Source organism: Mauremys reevesii, linkage group 3, assembly GCF_016161935.1.
Source record: "Mauremys reevesii isolate NIE-2019 linkage group 3, ASM1616193v1, whole genome shotgun sequence".
Taxonomy (NCBI): Eukaryota; Metazoa; Chordata; order Testudines; family Geoemydidae; genus Mauremys; species Mauremys reevesii.
Window position 1 is genome coordinate 200768769 of NC_052625.1, and position 19431 is coordinate 200788199.

The 19431-nt window shown below is 43.3% G+C and overlaps 1 protein-coding gene across 1 annotated transcript in view; it reads right to left on the reverse strand.

The window, feature by feature from the left end:
• The window catches only part of MSRA (methionine sulfoxide reductase A), a 443906-nt gene that overhangs the window by 167544 nt on the left and 256931 nt on the right, over positions 1 to 19431 (reverse strand). The window contains exon 4 of the mRNA XM_039530964.1: positions 12555 to 12659. Coding sequence (XP_039386898.1) covers positions 12555 to 12659 — 105 coding nt within the window. The remainder of the gene's footprint in view (positions 1 to 12554; positions 12660 to 19431) is intronic.

The window sequence follows — 19431 nt, forward strand, 5'->3', positions numbered from 1 at the left end:
CATTCTCTTGCACCCTGCATCACTTCTCAAACACCTTCTCAGTTAACCATAGTGCGGAACAGCAGTATTCAACTAAATGCCTCCCTCTCTCATTTTGTGAACCCAGACCATTGTTTCCCATTACTCCTTTAGGAGAGCTTAAAGCTCCCACTTTCACATTCAAGTCACCAATTATAAGGGTGACATTTTTATTTGATGTTTTAGTGAGTTAGTAAGTGGTGTTTAGGCAAGTCATTCTTACAGCTCATCAATCACGTCGTCATCAGTGGTGGTTGAAGGGCATAAACCTGTATGATTGACGTATTCCCTGGCTTCACTCAAAGGCAAATTGTAATGATTCATCACTGATTGGATTATATCCAAGCACATACTTTGTCTCCTTGAATAGATAAGGAGAGAAAATGGGTGTGCATTTTTCTCATACCCTGAATATTGCACTGTGTATCCATTCAACATCATGAAATGACCCCCCTACCCTTCCAATGCAGCTCTCAGATTCCACATATTTCTATCTTACATCTTTCCAAAGGTGAGGTCCCCTTCATACGTATTCCTCACATTTCATGTTCCTACTCTGATTTGTTTATGAAGGTTCAGGTCATTCTTTTCCTTGGTGCAAACATCAGGCACTGTTCTTTCTGAACAATTTGGTACAGCACCGTCATAACCACATTCTGCACACCTAATGGCTGAAGCTTCCTCTCCGGTATAATGTGTCATGTTTTCTGGCCTGGGGTTCTCACCATCTAGTGCCATATGTGGAATGCTTTCCCTTTGCTCTGCCATAATATATCTTCTAAGCGGGTATGAAAATATCCTTGTTTGTACAAACTCTTGGGGAAGAATCATCTGGGCTCTCAGAATCCAGTCTATATACAGGCACTCAGGGAGAATAGTCGTAATAGCCAGGCATTTAATGAAACAATGCTGCTATGGGTACAGTTTTATTTATAGAGGTCTTCCTTGACTCCTATCAAAGGTATATGCAGAGAGACCGATATATGTCATTATAAAGTGATTCTTTTTTTGAGAATGTCTGTCTGATAAAGTTTGCTGCTTGCAGTTTGATGCAACCATGGGACAAAAAGGGGAAGACCTCTGGAACAGTTCTAGAAATTAGAAAGAGCTCTCTATCTGGAATCCAGAGGTGAATATGAAATTCCATAGGTTGTTCAGATTCATAGCTAAGGGCAGAAAGAACCACCATGATCACCTAGTCTGATCTCCTGTATAATACAGGCCCTTGGACTTCCTTGAAGTAATTCTTGTTTGAACTACAGTGTCTTTTAGAAAAACATCCATTCTTGATTTTAAAATTGTGAGTGAGGGGGAATCAACCATAACCCTTAACAAGTTGTTCCAATGGTTAATTACCCTTGCCATTAAAAATTTGCATCTTGTTTCCCATGTGAGTAAAAATTTGCATCTTCTTTCCACTGTGAATTTGTCTAGCTTCAATTTCTAGCCATGGGATCTTGTTATATCTTCATCTACTAGACTGAAAAGTCCTCTATTATCAAATTTATTTTCCCTGTGTAGGTACTTACAGACTGAGTTCAAGTCACCCTTAACCTTGTGTTAGCTCAGCTGAACAGTTACAATATCATTTGTATTATGCGAAGAAACAAACCTCATTCAGCATTAAGTATATGTGATGGATGTCTCAACCCTTAAATGTGACTTTCTTCGAAGATGGGAGGAATCTATGCTTGGTTTACGGAGACCTTCTAAAATGCTGGGCCAACTGCCCCACTGAACTTCAGTGCTCCACTGGATCCAAGAAAGGCTTGGTAAAGCTAATAATGAAAGCTCCTAGGTATTTCTATTTAACCATATGGGGGTGGGGGAAGAGCTACCAATGGCACTATCCAATCCTAGACAGGGTGTACTCTGCAATGGTTCCACCATGGAACTGGACCTGAAAATTCTCCTTCCTGGCTTGTAATCAGGAGCTAGTTACAACTAGAGGTCAGTAGCCCAGGGACCAATAATGTGCTAATAAAATTTCCTCTTATGAGAGGTCAGACACACAGAACTGTAAGTGTATTTATGATGTCGGATCCAGGGGATATCAGAGTGGGTCTCATGGCCACTTATATACTGATCCAAATCTTTATCTGTACAAAAAATCTGCACCTTCTCTGTAGAGTCTTGGTAAAGCACCTATTAATTCCTTGGAGAAGAAAAAGGATTGTGTGTGTGTGTGTGTGTCTGTCTTTGACTGTAAGGGTACAAAGAAGCACTGAAGCATACAGGCAGTTCTTTCTGGAGCATCAAACATGTCCTCTGGCACCAGGACCTGCTTGTCCTACAACAACTGCATAGCAGCAAAATCTTTGGATCCATGAAACCCCACAATCAATAGATAGTACCCTCATACTGTCAAGGAGCTTGTGATCCAGGTGTCAGTTCTTTTCAGTCTGTCAGATCCTCAGACGGTATCTGTTCACAAACACAATCTTCATGGCTGAATTCCCTCTAGACAACTTAACAGATAGGGATGGTCTGGGAGGCCAAGAGAACCTCAACAGAAACTACCCAGAAACAAAGGAACTGACAAGTCTGGAATGAACTAAACTGGCTTCTAAGACTTCTAATAGCCAGGGAGTCTAAGACAGATCCATCCCTCTCTTCTTGCCTTCAGGGAGAGGGTCTGAGAGATGGAGGATTGGACGGGGGAAATACCATCTCCCAGACATTGAGTGTACCTCTGAAAATGTCCAAACCAAAGCACAATGTTGGAACACGCTCCTGTAACTGAGATCCACCAACCTTGATCTGATCAGATGATTGCAATGTCTTTCCCCTTTCCAGTGCTGTGAGGACTTCCCCACTGGATCTGTTTGTTCATGTCATTATACAAATATCACAGTGCTGAAACTGTAAAACTGGACTCCTTTGACCTAGGTCGGGGTGGGCAAACTACCGCCCACGGGCCAGATCCGGCGTGTCAGAGCTTTGGATCCAGCCCACGGGACTGCCATCTGTGGGCCCCGCGCTGCCCCTGGAACAGCTCTTTGGCAGTGTTAGCACGCTCTGGGGGACCGGGGGGGTTTGGAGAGGAGTGGGAACATGGTGTGCTCAGGGGAAGAGGCAGGGCCGGGGATTTGGGGAAGGAGTTGCAATATTGGCAGGGAGGGGGCAGAGTTGGGGCGGGGACTTTGTGGAAGGGGTTGGAATGAGGGTGGGAAGAGGTGGGGAAGCAGCAAAGCCTCATGGAAAGGGTGGAGTTGGGGCAAGGGGGTGGGTCGAGCACCCATGGGAAAGAGGGGAAGTTGGCACCTGTGCTAGTGGGATAAGTCCCATGATTAAAATGCTAAAATCAACTGTTATTGCCTATTTATTGACCAAAAGAGGAACACCAGCTCACACCAGGGAGCAAGATGACTGGCTCCTTACACACCTATCTGTACTGCGTAGGGGAAAAAGTTGCATGATCACGGGGGACTTCAGTTTGAGTGACACATGCTAGAGTTCTCATGCTGCCACAGCCTTAAAACATCCTTGGAATTTCTAAGTATTATAGATGGCAATTTTCTAACTAAGAGTATGTCTTCACTACCTGCCGGATCAGTGGGCAGTGATCGATCCAGCGGGGATCGATTTATCGTGTCTAGTCTAGACACGATAAATTGATCCCTCGAGCACTCTCCCTTCAACTCCTGTACTCCAGCTCAGCGAGAGGCGCAGGCAGAGTTGACAGGGGAGTGGCAGCAGTCGACTCACCGCGGTAAGTCGATCTAAGTACATCGACTTCAGCTATGTTATTCATGTAGCTGAAGTTGCTTAACCTAGATGGATTTCTCCCCCCTCAAGTGTAGACCAGGGCTCAGTGTTGCAACCAACATGAGGAAATTCTATGTTAGACCTCCTCTTGACAGGCAAAGAGGAACTGCTCTTAATTAATGGTACCTTAGGTACAAGTGATCATGACTTGATCACAATTACAAAGAGCAAACAAAATAAAGTCCAGACCAGTGAGGTAGAGGGGTGTGTGTATGTGTACACATACTTGGTGCTTTAAAAGGGCTAATTTCACACAGCTGAAAATAATTATGAGCCAGATGAGCTGGGAGGAAGAATTTAATCAAATATATGAATGATAATTGGGAATGGTTTAAGAATACTTTTTATTAGATGCCCAAAAAGTCACAATCAAGGAAGAAGGCTGTACTGGTTTAAAAAAAAACCCGCAAAACACACAAAAAATGCTTTAGAGGGGAAAGTGAAGGCAGCCATAAAAAAAACAACAAAAATTCTAACAAATAGAAGAAAGAGGAAATTGATAGTAAGGAATATAAATCAGAAGCTTGCAATTGTAGAAAATTGATAAGGGAAGCAAAGGGATACAAGGAGAACTGTGTGGCTAGCAGAGTTACGGACGATAAGAAGGAGTCATTTTAAGTAGATTAGGAACAAAAAGAATCCTAACAATGGTATTGATCCATTACTAAATGGAAATGGTAGAATTATCAACAATATTGCAGAAAAGGCAGAAGTGTTCAATAAATATTTATGTTCTGTATTGGGTGGGGGGGGGAAGAGATGAGGTAGTCATATTATATGATAATGCTATTTCCATTCTGCTAATATCTCAGGAGGATGTTAAACAGCAGCTTTTAAAATCAGATGTTTTTAAATCAGTAGATCCAGAAAACTTGCACCCTAGAGTTTTAAAATAACTGAACAAGGAGCTTGCTGGACCATTAATTTGATTTTCAATAAGTCTTGGATCACCTGGAAAGTTCCAGAAGACTGGATGAAAGCTAATGCTGTGCCAATATTTAAAAAGGGTAAACAGGATGACCTGGGTCCATCTGTCTGACCCACCTGTCAATCTGACCTTGACCCAGGCAAGATAATGCTGGGTCTTATGAGAGTGGCTGTTATGAGAGATGATTATTAAAGAATTAAAGGAGGATAATATAGTTAATGCTAATTGCGGCAAAGTACCTGCTTCTCCTCAGCAGGCTCAGTCCTTTTTAGCCTTGGAGACACCGGCTTGGGCAAAGCAAATCCTTCCAGGTAGCACAGAGTCTGGCTCATCCTTCCCTCAGTCAGTCCCTTGTGCTGGTTTTCTCCCCTTCTGGGGACAGAGCACAGCTTTCCTTGCTGAAAGGGTTCAGGACCTTGCTGCACCTCACTTGCTGGCAGCTTCTCTGCTTCTCCCACTCTCCCCCCTGCTTCCATGCCAGGGAGGGTTTTAAAAGGTCTCCAGCAGTTGGGGTCAGCTGAACCTAATTAGTTCCCTGGTAACCCCTTTTCCAGCTGAACATTATTTCCCCATGGCTATCTTTCCTCAGTGGATAGGGAGAGGCCTTTTAACCCCCTGGGACTAATTACTACCCCTCCCTTTGTAACCATTTGTCCTGGGTTTGCCACATAATCAATATGGTTTTACAGAAAATAGATCCTGTCAAACTAACTTCATCCTTTTTTGACAAGATTACAAGTTTGGCTGATAAAGGTAATAGTTTTAATGTAATATACCTAAACTTCTGTACAGCATTTGACTTAGTACCACATGACATTTTGATTAAAAATCTAGAAAAGTATAAAATTAACATGGCACACATTCAGTGGATTAAAAACTGGCTAACTGCTAGGTCCCGAAATGTAACTGTGAACAGGGAATCATCATCACACAGTTGGTTCCCGTGGGGTTGTGCAGGGATCAGTTCTTAATCTTATGCTTTTTAACATTTTTATTAATGACCTGGAAAATAACATAAAATCATCACTGAAAAAGTTTTCAGATGACACAAACTGGTGGAGTAGTAAACAATGTAGAGGACAGGTCACTGACTCAGAGTGATCTGGATAACTTGATAAACTAGGTTCAAGCAAACAATATGCATTTTATTATGGCTAAATGTAAATGCATACATCTAGGAACAATGAATGTAGGCCATACTTACAGGATGGTGAATTATATTCTGGGAATCAGTGACTCAAAGAGATTTGGGGGTTGTGGTGGATAATCAACTGAACATGAGCTCCCGGTTTGACACTGTGACCAAAAGGGCTAATGCGATCCTTGGATGCATAAACAATGAAGCCTCAAGTAGGTTTAGAGAGGTTATTTTACTCCAGGGGTTCTCACACTGGGGGTCAGGACCCCTCAGGGGGTCATGAGGGTATTACATGGGGGTCACGAGCTGTCAGCCTCCGCCTCAAACCCCGCTTTGCTTCCAGCATTTATAATGGTGTTAAATATATAAAAAAGTGTTTTTAATTTAAAAGGGAGGTCGCACTCAGAGGTTTGCTATGTGAAAGGGGTCACCAGTACAGAAGTTTGAGAACCACCGTTTTACTCTGTATTTGGTCCGATCGGTGCTGGAATATTATGTCCAGTTCTGGTGCCCACAATTCAAGATGGATGTTGATAAATGGCGAGGGGTCAGAGAATAGTCATGAGAATGATTAAAGGATTAGAAAACGTGCCTTAGAGTGACAGTCTCAAGGAGTTTGATCTATTTAGTTTAACAACAAAGAGAAGGTTAAGGGGTGACTTGATAGCAGTCCATCAGTACCTACATGGGGAACAATTATTTGATAACGGGCTCTTCAGTCTAGCAGAGAAAAATGTATCATGATCCAATGGGTGGAAGCTTAAATTAGACCAACTGAGACAGGAAACAAGGGTAGATTTTTAACAGCAAGAGTAATTAACCACTGGAACAACTTGCCAAGAGTTGTGGTGGATTCTTCATCATGGACAATTTTTAAATCAAGATTAGATGTTTTTCTAAAAGTTCTGCTCCAGGAATTATTTTGGGGGAGTTCTGTGGCCTGTGTTATACAGGAGATAAGACTAGATGATCACAATAGTCCCTTCTGGGCTTGGAATCTATTACATCTGGTAGATATATGGGCCTTGGATCGTCAAGTCAAAGCTGGCTAGATCAGCGGGCTCAACGGGTAGTGGTCAATGGCTCAATGTCTAGTTGGTAGCTGGTATCAAGTGGAATGCCCCAGGGGTCGGTCCTGGGGCCAGTTTTGTTCAACATCTTCATTAATAATCTGGATGATGGGATAGATTGCACTCTCAGCAAGTTCACAGATGACACTATGCTGGGGTGGGAAGTAGATACACTGGAGGGTAGGGAGAGGGTCCAGAGTGACCTAGACAAATTGGAGGATTGGGCTAAAAGAAATCTGATGAGGTTTAACAAGGACAGAGTCCTGCACCTAGGATGGAAGAATCCCATGCACTGCTACAGGCTCGGGATCGACTGGCTAAGCGGCAGTTCTGCAGAAAAGGACCTGGGGATTACAGTGGACGAGATGCTGGATATGAGTCAACAGCGTGTCCTTGTTCCCAAGAAGCCTAACAGCATACTGGGCTGCATTAGTAGGAGCACTGCCAGCAGATCGAGGGAAGTGATTATTCCCCTCTATGCAGCACAGGTGAGGCCACATCTGGAGTACTGTGTCCAGTTTTGGTCCCCACCACTACAGAAAGGATGTGGACAAATTGGAGAGAGTCCAGCAGAGGGCAACGAAAATGATTAGGGGGCTGGGGCACATTACTTTTGAGGAGAGGCTGAGGGAACTGGGCTTATTTAGTCTTCAGACAAGAAGAGTGAGGGGCAATTTGACAGCAACCTTCAACTACCTGAAAGGGGGTTCCTAAGAGGATGGAGCTAGGCTGTTCTCAGTGGTAGCAGATGACAGAACAAGGAGCAATGGTCTCAAGTTATAGTGGGGGAGGTCAAGGTTGGATATTAGGAAACACTATTTCACTAGGAGGGTGGTGAAGCACTGGAATGGGTTACCTAGGGAGGTGGTGGAATCTCCTCCTTAGAGGTTTTTAAGGGCCAGCTTGACACAGCCCTGGCTAGGATGATTTCATTGGGGTTGGTCCTGCTTTGAGAAGGAGGTTGGACTAGATGACCTGCTGTGGTCTCTTCCAACCCTAATTTTCTATGATTCTATTATTTTAAAAGGCTCTACTTTTTAGAGTCACTGGACTGACACTGAATTTTCTTGAGATCTGGTGCTGGATGATGGAGCAGAGAGTATGCTTATAAAATCTGTGGATGACACCAAGCTGAGAAGCGTTGCAAACATTTTGGAGGACATAAATAGACTTTAAAATGATCTTGATAAATTGATTTCAGATCAGTTCTTCAAGATGAAATTCAATAAAGACAAGTGCAAAGTACTACCCTTAAGAAGAAAAACTCAGATGCTCAAATACAATATGGAGAATAACTGGATAGGCAGTAGTACTGCAGAAGAAGATCTGGGGGTTATAGTGGATCACAAATTGAATCTCAGCCAGCAGTGTGCGGCATTTGTGAAAAAGGCTAATATTCAGGGGTGTATTAACAGGAGTGTTGTACATTAGACTCAGGAGGTAATTGTCCTGCTCTGCTGAGCAGTGGTGAGGCCTCACATGAAGAACTGTAAAAGCAGCAAAGAATCCTGTGGCACCTTATAGACTAATAGACGTTTTGCAGCATGAGCTTTCGTGGGTGAATGCCCACTTGCATCCGACGAAGTGGGCATTCACCCACGAAAGCTCATGCTGCAAAACGTCTGTTAGTCTATAAGGTGCCACAGGATTCTTTGCTGCTTTTACAGAACCAGACTAACACGGCTACCTCTCTGATACATGAAGAACTGTGTCCACATTTTAAGAAAGATGTGGACAAACTGTAGGGAGTTCAAGGGAAAGCTACAAAAGGTTTAGAAAGCCTGATCTGTGAAGAAAAGTTTGAAAAAACTGGGCATGTTTAGTCTTTACTGAGAAGAGAGGACTGAAGGGTGACCTAATAAGTCTTCAAGTATGTTAAGGACTTTTATTAAGAGGATGATGATCAATTGCTTTCCTTGTCCACTGAAGACAGGACAAGTAATCAGCTTAATCTGCAGCAAGGGAGATTTGGTTAGAAAATGTTTCCTAATATCTAACTATAAGGATAATTAAGCACTGGAAGAAATTACCCAGGGAGGTTGTAGAATCCCCATCATTGGAGGTGTTTAAGAGCAGGTTACACAAACATGTTCTAGACGATCTCTTGAGGCCCCTTCCAGCTCTACACAGCTATGATTCTATGCACTGTGGGAAGCTGCTTCGAAATATTCAGACATCCAGATAGTGAGAAAAAGGTTTCTGCCCAACTTCAACAAAAAGTATATCTGATGTTTAAATGTAATGCCTCTGAAAACTGCTAGATCAGAGGTTCTGAACCTTTTTCACAGCATGGGCCGCATTTAAATACCAAGAGCATCTTAGAGTCCTGGGGCACCTTATAGACAAACAGACGTATTGGAGCATGAGCTTTCGTGGGTGAATACCCACTTCGTCGGAAAGCTCGTGCTCCAATATGTCTGTTAGTCTATAAGGTGCCACAGGACTCTTTGCTGCTTTTACAGATCCAGACTAACACGGCTACCCCTCTGATACAAGAGCATCTTGTGACTACCACCCCTTCCACCTGCTGTTTTGTGAATCATGTTCACTCCTGTTCGCAGTCTCGTTATACCCCTGTGGCAACTACAGCAATTGCTGACAAAGGAAAGGAATTGTAGGAATTCTTTGATGTGATTTGGCTGCTGGGGGAAAAAAAAGAACTCATCACCATGTGACCAGCCATCTCTCTGTACATCACCAGAGCAGTTTGGGGAATCTCTGTTATAGAAGAAGTTCTGTATTTATACACAGAACAGGTACAACACAGAGAGTGGCAGTACAAACTTTCCCACATGGCTCCATCAACATGCCACAACCCTGACTTAGGTAGAACACTACTAGGAGTGAGACATTAGCTTAGCCTCCATGCTATTCAATCCATGAGCTCACTGATGAGGCTGCCAACTAGGTGGCCAACTGTTACCAACTGTGGTGGTGTTTTTTCTGATGTAAACTTATTCCTAAAGCATTGAACATTGGTGTGTTCCGGCCTGTATCCTGTAATACAAAAAGAAACCTTACAATGGAAGGACCTGACTCTGTGTACTCTAATTCACAGGCATAGCTCCTTCTCACACAAATAGTCCCATTTGAAGATAGTGGTTCTGCACATGGGACTACTCCTGTGAGTAGAGGTTTTTAGGATCAGACCATAAATGAAACAGACACATATGGATCAGAAATAAAAGTTACCAGGTGACCAGAAGAAGGTTCAACCTGAAAAGGGTGCCAGTTTTTTTTAAATTTTCTTTCTTGTCTACTGTGAACTGGAGTGAAACCCCAAGGAAGCAGATCTCCAAATATTCAAGAGATATGTGTCTCCCACATCTCCTGATAAAGGGACTCTTTCCCTCTTCCCCACATACAGAGTTCCCCAGTGTCCACTCCAGTTACTAAAGCTGAGGTCTGCAGGAGGTCATCAGAGGAGAAAACACCCCCCACACACACTCCCCTCTTAAGAGTGTCCTTTTTAATATTAACCAGATAGGTAAATGCAAGACAACAGCAGTGACAAGGCTGAGAAAGCGGAAACAAATTATTTGTATGTAATATTTCAGGCCATCATATTGGAGTTGATGTTTATTGAAACTATATACACACGCGTGTGAAATGTTTTCTCAATAATTCATCATTTCTGTTTGAGCAGATACGCAGAACATCATCATGTTGCCACTTCCAAGGAGGATAAATTAAACCAAAATGCTTGAATAAGGCGAGAAGCTAATACGTTGCTGCTGGTGGTACCTCTGAGCATCCTGTCTTACTTCCTTTTGCTCATTTTCTCTAATCATAAAAGAAACCCACAGTAATTTAAAAAAAGATAAAAAATGTAAAACTTATGGAGGGTAAAGTTTCCATGCGTGAGTAAAATCGCCAGCTCTGAAGCTGCCGAGAAATATGCTTTAATTTAGGAGACAAAAGATAGCATTAAGGAAAAACTGTCATAATCAAAGGTGAAAGGATTTTCTATTGTCTAGTCACACTCTCTGTGGGAATTTTCCCAGCACAGACAGCTGTAAAGGGGGAGGGGTATTATGAGCTTCTACATCCTCATTCTCCCTCTCTTTCCCTCTCCCTCTCTGTCAATAAATGTCTGCAATCATATTCTTGAGCTCCCATGTGATTTCAAGGTTCATCTCTTCCATGCAGCTCAAACACTAATTATCCCAGCTGTAATTAGTAAGATAATTAAATACTGGCTCACTCATCACTCTACCTTGTGTCGGGTCATGATTCTCCCAGAAGACCTTGAGCAGTTGCTGAAATCTGATGTTTTCTGGCTGATATACTACTCGCACAGCTTCTGTATGGCCAGTTTTCCCTAAAAAGACAATACAAAACTCAACAGTATTAGTAACAATCAACTCAGGCATATCCAAGACACGAAGCACGGGATTTTTGCTTTTCAAAACACAAAAAGGTAACGGACTCGTGTTTTCACCTAACATCATTTTTAGCCCCAGCTTCCTTTACAGATTCTTTTATGACAGTATCCACAGTCAGACAACTGCCAGTTTGGATAAGGCCCATAATGGACTAAACTAACTGGAAGCAAAACTGAGAAGAATTAAGAGCAACCTTATCATCGGAGTTCAGCAACTTTCAGAAAAATGTAAATGCAAATTCTGGGTAAATATTTCTTAAAATATTTGAAATGAGTAAAGTAACCAAAGGCAAAAAACAAATTCCATGAGCCTGTTATCCAGTATCAAACACATGGCTGCAAACGATCCTGTATTGCCCACACCACAGAATACCAATGGGCTTCGATGAAAGGCTCTAAGGGTACGTCCATACTACCCGCCCGGATTGACGGGTAGCGATTGACTTCTCGGAGTTCGATATATCGCGTCTCAACTAGACGTGATATATCGAACTCCGAACGCGCTCCCGTCGACTCCGGAACTCCACCACCGCAAACGGCGGTGGCGGAGTCGACGGAGGAGCCGCGGACTACGATCCCGCACCGTGAGGCGGGTAAGTACTTGAACTAAGGTGCCGAGTTCAGCTACGCTATTCACGTAGCTGAACTTGTGTAATTCATCATTTCTGTTTGAGCAGATATGCAGAACATCATCATGTTGCCACTTCCAAGGAGGATAAATTAAACCAAAATGCTTGAATAAGGCGAGAAGCTAATACACTGCTGCTGGTGGTACCTCCGAGCATCCTGTCTTACTTCCTTTTGCTCATTTTCTCTAATCATAAAAGAAACCCACAGTAATTTAAAAAAAGATAAAAAAATGTAAAACTTATGGAGGGTAAAGTTTCCATGTGTGAGTAAAATCGCCAGCTCTGAAGCTGCCGAGAAATATGCTTTAATTTAGGAGACAAAAGATAGCATTAAGGAAAAACTGTCATAATCAAAGGTGAAAGGATTTTCTATTGTCTAGTCACACTCTCTGTGGGAATTTTCCCAGCACAGACAGCTGTAAAGGGGGAGGGGTATTATGAGCTTCTACATCCTCATTCTCCCTCTCTTTCCCTCTCCCTCTCTGTCAATAAATGTCTGCAATCATATTCTTGAGCTCCCATGTGATTTCAAGGTTCATCTCTTCCATGCAGCTCAAACACTAATTATCCCAGCTGTAATTAGTAAGATAATTAAATACTGGCTCACTCATCACTCTACCTTGTGTCGGGTCATGATTCTCCCAGAAGACCTTGAGCAGTTGCTGAAATCTGATGTTTTCTGGCTGATATACTACTCGCACAGCTTCTGTATGGCCAGTTTTCCCTAAAAAGACAATACAAAACTCAACAGTATTAGTAACAATCAACTCAGGCATATCCAAGACACGAAGCAGGATTTTGCTTTCCAAAACACAAAAAGGTAACGGACTCGTGTTTTCACCTAACATCATTTTTAGCCCCAGCTTCCTTTACAGATTCTTTTATGACAGTATCCACAGTCAGACAACTGCCAGTTTGGATAAGGCCCATAATGGACTAAACTAACTGGAAGCAAAACTGAGAAGAATTAAGAGCAACCTTATCATCGGAGTTCAGCAACTTTCAGAAAAATGTAAATGCAAATTCTGGGTAAATATTTCTTAAAATATTTGAAATGAGTAAAGTAACCAAAGGCAAAAAACAAATTCCATGAGCCTGTTATCCAGTATCAAACACATGGCTGCAAACGATCCTGTATTGCCCACACCACAGAATACCAATGGGCTTCGATGAAAGGCTCTAAGGGTACGTCCATACTACCCGCCCGGATTGACGGGTAGCGATTGACTTCTCGGAGTTCGATATATCGCGTCTCAACTAGACGTGATATATCGAACTCCGAACGCGCTCCCGTCGACTCCGGAACTCCACCACCGCAAACGGCGGTGGCGGAGTCGACGGAGGAGCCGCGGACTACGATCCCGCACCGTGAGGACGGGTAAGTACTTCGAACTAAGGTACTTCGAGTTCAGCTACGCTATTCACGTAGCTGAACTTGTGTACCTTAGTTCGAACCCCCCCTTCTAGTGTAGACCAGACCAAAGTGAGTGACTGAGCACTATGACAGCAAATGAAATTCAAGGGAGGTAAGTGCAAGGCAACGCACACTGAACGAGATTATTTCCTAGTTTTGGCTACTGTATGTGCCCTATCGTGCAGCCCTTACACACCCAAGCGCCCACTGATTGTATTGAAAGTGCTAGCTTCACAAAGCCTGCAGAATCGGGCCAGTTAACTTTCGCTTATTATAATTATTTAATATTTATATTACCATAATGCACACACTCCTCAGTCAGGATCAGGGTCCCATTGTGCGAGGTATTGTACAAGCATATACAAAGAGTTTTCAAATGAAGAAATATTTTCCTTTATTAGTGTAAATGTTCCATAAATAAGAAAATACATATTCTATTCTCTGGCAAAATCTACATGTTCATCATCAATAAAAGGCACTGGAAATATTAACAAGGAAAAAGAATAGCCAGTTCTACATTTTGTTGGGGAGGAGCGTGCACTGCTTAAACACACCGAGATAGACTTTGATCTCAGACACCAGCATAAATCTAGATTAATTCAATTCACTTCAGTGAAACTGATCTGGATTTACGGCAGCGAAACCGACAGAAGAATCAGGCCTGCTGATGCGGTTCTGAATTAGCTGCTACTGTTCTAAGTGTCATTGGGGAGAACTCTGTGAAGACATTAGCTCAATGCACAGCAGAACTGAAAAAAAGTCAAAAGGATAGAGAATAACAGGGGAAATATATGATGGCATCATATCAATCTTTCCAACCTCAAATACTGCAATAATTTGTGGTTGCTTTATCTCAGAGCTGCAATAAAGAAGGGCAAGGAAATGAGAAGCAACGTAAGGCAAAGGCAAAGTACAGGTTAGACACAAGAAGAGATTTAAAATATTAGGATTAAATTTAATCTGGAAGGTAGAAAAGTAAAAGGGGATATGACAGAAGTGAACTAAATACAATCATAACAACTATAGTGAAATCCAACTGATTCTATGTGTTCTGTCTCATAATACAACACGGAGACACTCATTGAGATTAGTAGCAAGTACAAGGAAATTATTGTATACATAGCATATAAACCAAGCTATCCTCCTCTGCAGGATGTTAATGAGACAAACACAGTGATGGCCCAATTCTACCTTCACCTGTGCAACTCCTATTGAAACCAATGGCAGTTACTCATATGTCTGAAGGCAGAATTTGACACTAGGTTAACAGAGAAGGATTGGATATTTACATGAATAAAAATAATTTGCAGTTTAACTTGGTTATAAATTGACATGAGCCTCCAACATACAGTATAAACTGACTGCTAACTGGGGTCAGCAAGGAGATTTTCGTCCTATAGAATATCATTACATAATTGGCCAGAAGCATTATGAAAGGAGGATGGGGGCTGTCACCTTCCTTGAGGCACAAGTATAGGGTAATGCCACTACCTACACTAGAGGAACAGACTAAATGGATGGTCTGTTCCAATATGGCAATTATGACTTCTCTATGTAGAGTGGCTCATGATGAAAGCTAAGGGAATAGCTGCTAACATCAACATATATTTCTTCTTTTCTTTAACTCAGTGTGAACTTTACAAGAGGGTCTTATCTCACCGACAGGAGTAAATAGCACATCTAAGCTGACCAGCTTTAGATCAGAAGACAGTCTCTCAAAGAACTTCAAAACAACAGACGTTCCACCTTTCCTCACAACTGAAGCAATTACATCTTGTCAACGTACTTTGTTCTGACTAATCTAGGAACTCAAAGAGTCAGCTCTCTACTTTTCCTCTGAACAAGAAAATCACTGTGTTGCTTTGAGAACTATGGTCTGATCTCAAGAAAAAACCCTTGTGATGTGTGGCTACAGGACGGTGTGGGTTGTTAGAACTTAAGCATGTCTGAAACCAATATCCCTCCTCAGACGAAAAACAAGGGCATGATGTCTGTTGGCCTTCTCAGATTCACCTTTAATTTTCCTCAAAGCCTTTCCACAATAAACTCCTCTCTGAACCCAGTGGATTTTCTTCTCTAACATGGCATGAAAGTTACTGCTACTCACAGCATCATTAACTGCCATTCCACACTCAGAGCACTTACCTGCAAGGTGCTGAGCTGTTTCATTTCCCACTGATTTTGATGGATACCTCAGCAATGATTTTGCTATACATAAGCAGACAAGCAGGAGGCATCATGCAGGATTGGGTGCTTTGAGCTGCATTGGAAGCAGCACATAGAGTAGGTGTGGCAGGGGAACCAATGGAAACAGGGCTCATGAGGGTATGTCTGCACTCCATCTAGGAATGAGCCTCCAAGCCAGGGTAGACAGATTTGTGTTAGTGGGGCTCAAACTATGCTAGAAATAGCAGTGGGATGTTCCAGCTTGGGCTGGAGCTGAGGCTCTCCTCTCAAGCCTAGGGGGTTGGGTGGGCTTAAGCACCCATGCTGAAAACCGAACTGGAAAGTCCATGCTGCTATTTTTAGCACGCTAGCTTGAGTCAGCGGTTCACGGTCTTCTCAGTTCACCTATTCTTCTTGATTAGCTGGTTTTTAATAATCACCGTAAGGTCTAATACTCTATTCAGAACCAAGCTTCACTTTAATTTCCAAGAGGAAGTTTTAACAAGTATGAATATTTTTATAAACCTTCCCAAAGTTTAAATCAGTTTGTAAAGTAGTTTTCTGTATCACTGAATATATTTAATTTGATGTTAAATGAGCAAACAGAAATCCTTTATTTATAGGAGCCATTATCTGATCCCCTACTTTCCATGGACAACTCTCCTTCAACTCAAAACAAGCTTAGCCATCGGAGAACTTCACCGTAGATTGTGAGACTTTATTGCACTGTTCATGAGAGGACTGTTTGCCAACAGCTGATTGTCTGTTTAGCCTATATCTATTTGCTACTCGGAAAACATAGCCAGTCTCCAAGGATTAGCAGCAGTGTGCTGTTTCAATGGAAAGTCAAACTCTGGCAAAAAAAGCTCCAGTACAGAGAAATGGAAAGACACATCTGTAGCTCTGTGACACCTCAGTGCTTCTTGTCAACTTTTCCTTTATAACAACAGTGTTTAGATTCTCACCTATTTAACTATTTTTGATAACCTTTGGTTTAAAAAAAAAGACTATGTATTAGGGTTGCCAACTTTCTATTTGCAGAAAATGGAACACCCTTGACCTGCCCCCCTGCCCTGCCCCTTCTCCGAGGTCATGCCCACCCTCCTCACTCCATCCCCCCTCCCTCCATCACTTGCTCTCCCCCACACTCACTCATTCACTCATTTTCACCGGGTTGGGGCAGGGTGTTGGGATGTGAGAGCAGGTGAGGGCTCTGGCTGCCGGCAGGAGACAGCTGCAGGCTGGGGTAGGGGTGCAGGAGGGGGTAAGGGCTCCAGCTGGGGGTGCAGCTCTGGGGTGGGGCCAGGGATGAGGGGTTTGGGGTGCAGGAGAGGGCTCCGGGCTGGGGCAGGGGGTTGGGATGTGGGAGGGGGTACAGGCTCTGGGCTGGGCGTGCAGGCTCTGGGGTAAGGCTAGGGATGAGGGGTTCAGAGTGCAGGAGGGGGATCTGGGCTGGGTAAGGTGGTTGATATGCGGCAGGGGGGGTGAGGCCGGGGTTTGGGGTGCAGGAGGGGGCTCAGGGCTGAAGACGGGTGTTTGTTAGGGCATAGCAGGGGGGTCGGGGTGCAGGTTCCAGGTGGCACTTACCTCAGGCGGCTCCCGGGAAGCAGTGACATCTCTCTTCAGCTTCTAGGCAGAGGCATGACCACATGCCTCTGCGCGCTGCCCGCGCCTGCAGGCACCGCCCTCTCGGCTCCCATTGGCAGTGGTTCCTGGCCAATGGGAGCTGCTGAGCTGGCTCTAGGAGTGGGAGCAGCACACAGAGCCCCCGTGGCTGTCCTCTACCTAGGATCCAGAGGGAGATGCTGGTAGCTTCCCGGGAGTCACACGGAGCTGGGTAGGGAGCCTGCCTGCACCAACGACCAGACTTTTAATGTCCTGGCCAGCGGTGCTGACTGGAGACCAGGCATTCTGGTAAAAAAACGGACACCTGGCAACCCTACTATGGATACATAGATTTGAATTGCACTTTGTGACAACTGCATTATGGACTAAAAACTGTTATCTCATCCTGTTTTCTGATGTTCATACCCATGTGGCTTGTGCCCCAAGTTGCAAAGTGGAAAACTCCCAGATTTACAACTAGCTTAATTTTTCCCTCTGTTCTAAATGATTTCCCTTTACCAGCAGTGATATGTGTTTGTTTTACTGACAATACTACCCCTTTTTTATATTTTTAGTATAGGAGTGGCAGAATACTGGGTCAAAAACCTAAGCCCTGGTCTACACTGGGGGCGGGGAGGATCGATCTAAGTTATGCAACTTCAGCTATGTGAGTAATGTAGCTGAAGTTGACGTACTTCGATCAACTCACTGTGGTGTCTTCACCACAGTGTGTCGACTGCTGCTGCTCCCTGTCAACTCCGCCTGCACCTCTCGCAGTGCTGGAGTACAGGAGTCGACAGGGGAGCGCTCGGGGGTCAATTTATCGTGTCTAGACTAGACACAATAAATTGATCCCCGCTGGATCGATCACTGCCCACCAAGCCTAAGAGCTTGGGCAGCAAAGTCAACAATAGCTGTCGGTGATCAATATAAGAGACCACTAGCCCCTGTATCTAAATTTCCTCCTCTGTACAGGAGGAAATGCACCTACCTCACAGCATGTTGTGAGGCTTAACTAGGAGCAAGTACAGTATCCCCATGCCAAAGTCAAATATGGGAACATGGTGCAGGGGAATTTAATAAGGAGTAGGGTATTTTTTCAATGAATTAAGAAAATTCAGGGTTCAGTTGCTACTAAAAATTGTATTGATATTTCCATCTCTGTGGTAGTCTAACATAAAATGGTTTTGCAATATAAAACATAAGAGTTATGTTCCCTGGATTACTTGATGAAAGCTAATGCAACTAAGTGTACACAAGCAAGGGAATCATACCACTAGCTTGGAGTGTAGATGTAGCCTCAGTTGAGCTCCTGCATAGCATAGGTCATAGAATTTCACTGAGCAATTCCTGCATCAAGTTCTTAATTTCTGTTTGAGCGAGTGTATCTCTCAGAATTGCATCCATTCTTGATCTAAAGAATTCAAGTGATGCAAAATCCACCAGATCCCTAGATAAGTTATTCCAGCGGTTAATATACACTGCCGATTATGCCTAATTTTTAGCCTGAATTTGTCTAGCTTCAACTTTCATTCACTGAATCTTGTTATGCCTTTGTCTTCCACACCAGTGTTTCTCAGCCTTTTTGATAGCCGGGACCAGCTTGCTGCCTTCCGAAACTGTGTCAGGGAGATCTCAGGGACCGGTGCCGGTCCCCAGACCAGTCATTATGAAACACTCTTCTAGACTAAAGGGCTCTCTATTATTAGAAATATTCTCCCCATGTAGGTACTTATAGACTATGATTGAGTCATCTCTTAACCTTCTCTTGGATAAACCAAATAGATCGAGCTTCCTTACTTTTCACTTTAGGCAGATTTTCCAAACCTTGAATCAATCATGCATGACTTTGAATTTGGCCATATTAAATGCACAACAAATGCATATAGCACTGTCCACAAGAGTTTGTCAGCATGGGCCTCTTCCTGCAGCTGTTATTCAAACAGAGACCCCATAGAAATCCATGGGAGTTTTGCTTGAATAAGGACTGCAAGATATGGTGCCTGATCCAATACCCACAGAAGTCAATGGCATCCAACAGACATTGCATCAGGCCTTTCATGCATATTACCAAGGAGAGATCAGCACTTCAGAGTCTTAAACCTTGGGTTGAGTGCTGTAGCTATTTTTAGAAATCTCACATTGGTATCTTCTTTGCGTTTTGTCAAATCCGCTGTGAAAGTGTTCTTAAAACAAACACGTGCTGGGTCATCATCCGAGACTGCTATAACATGAAATATACGGCAGAATGCGGGTAAAACAGAGCCAAAGACATACACTCACCCAAGGAGTTCAGTCACAAATGTAATTA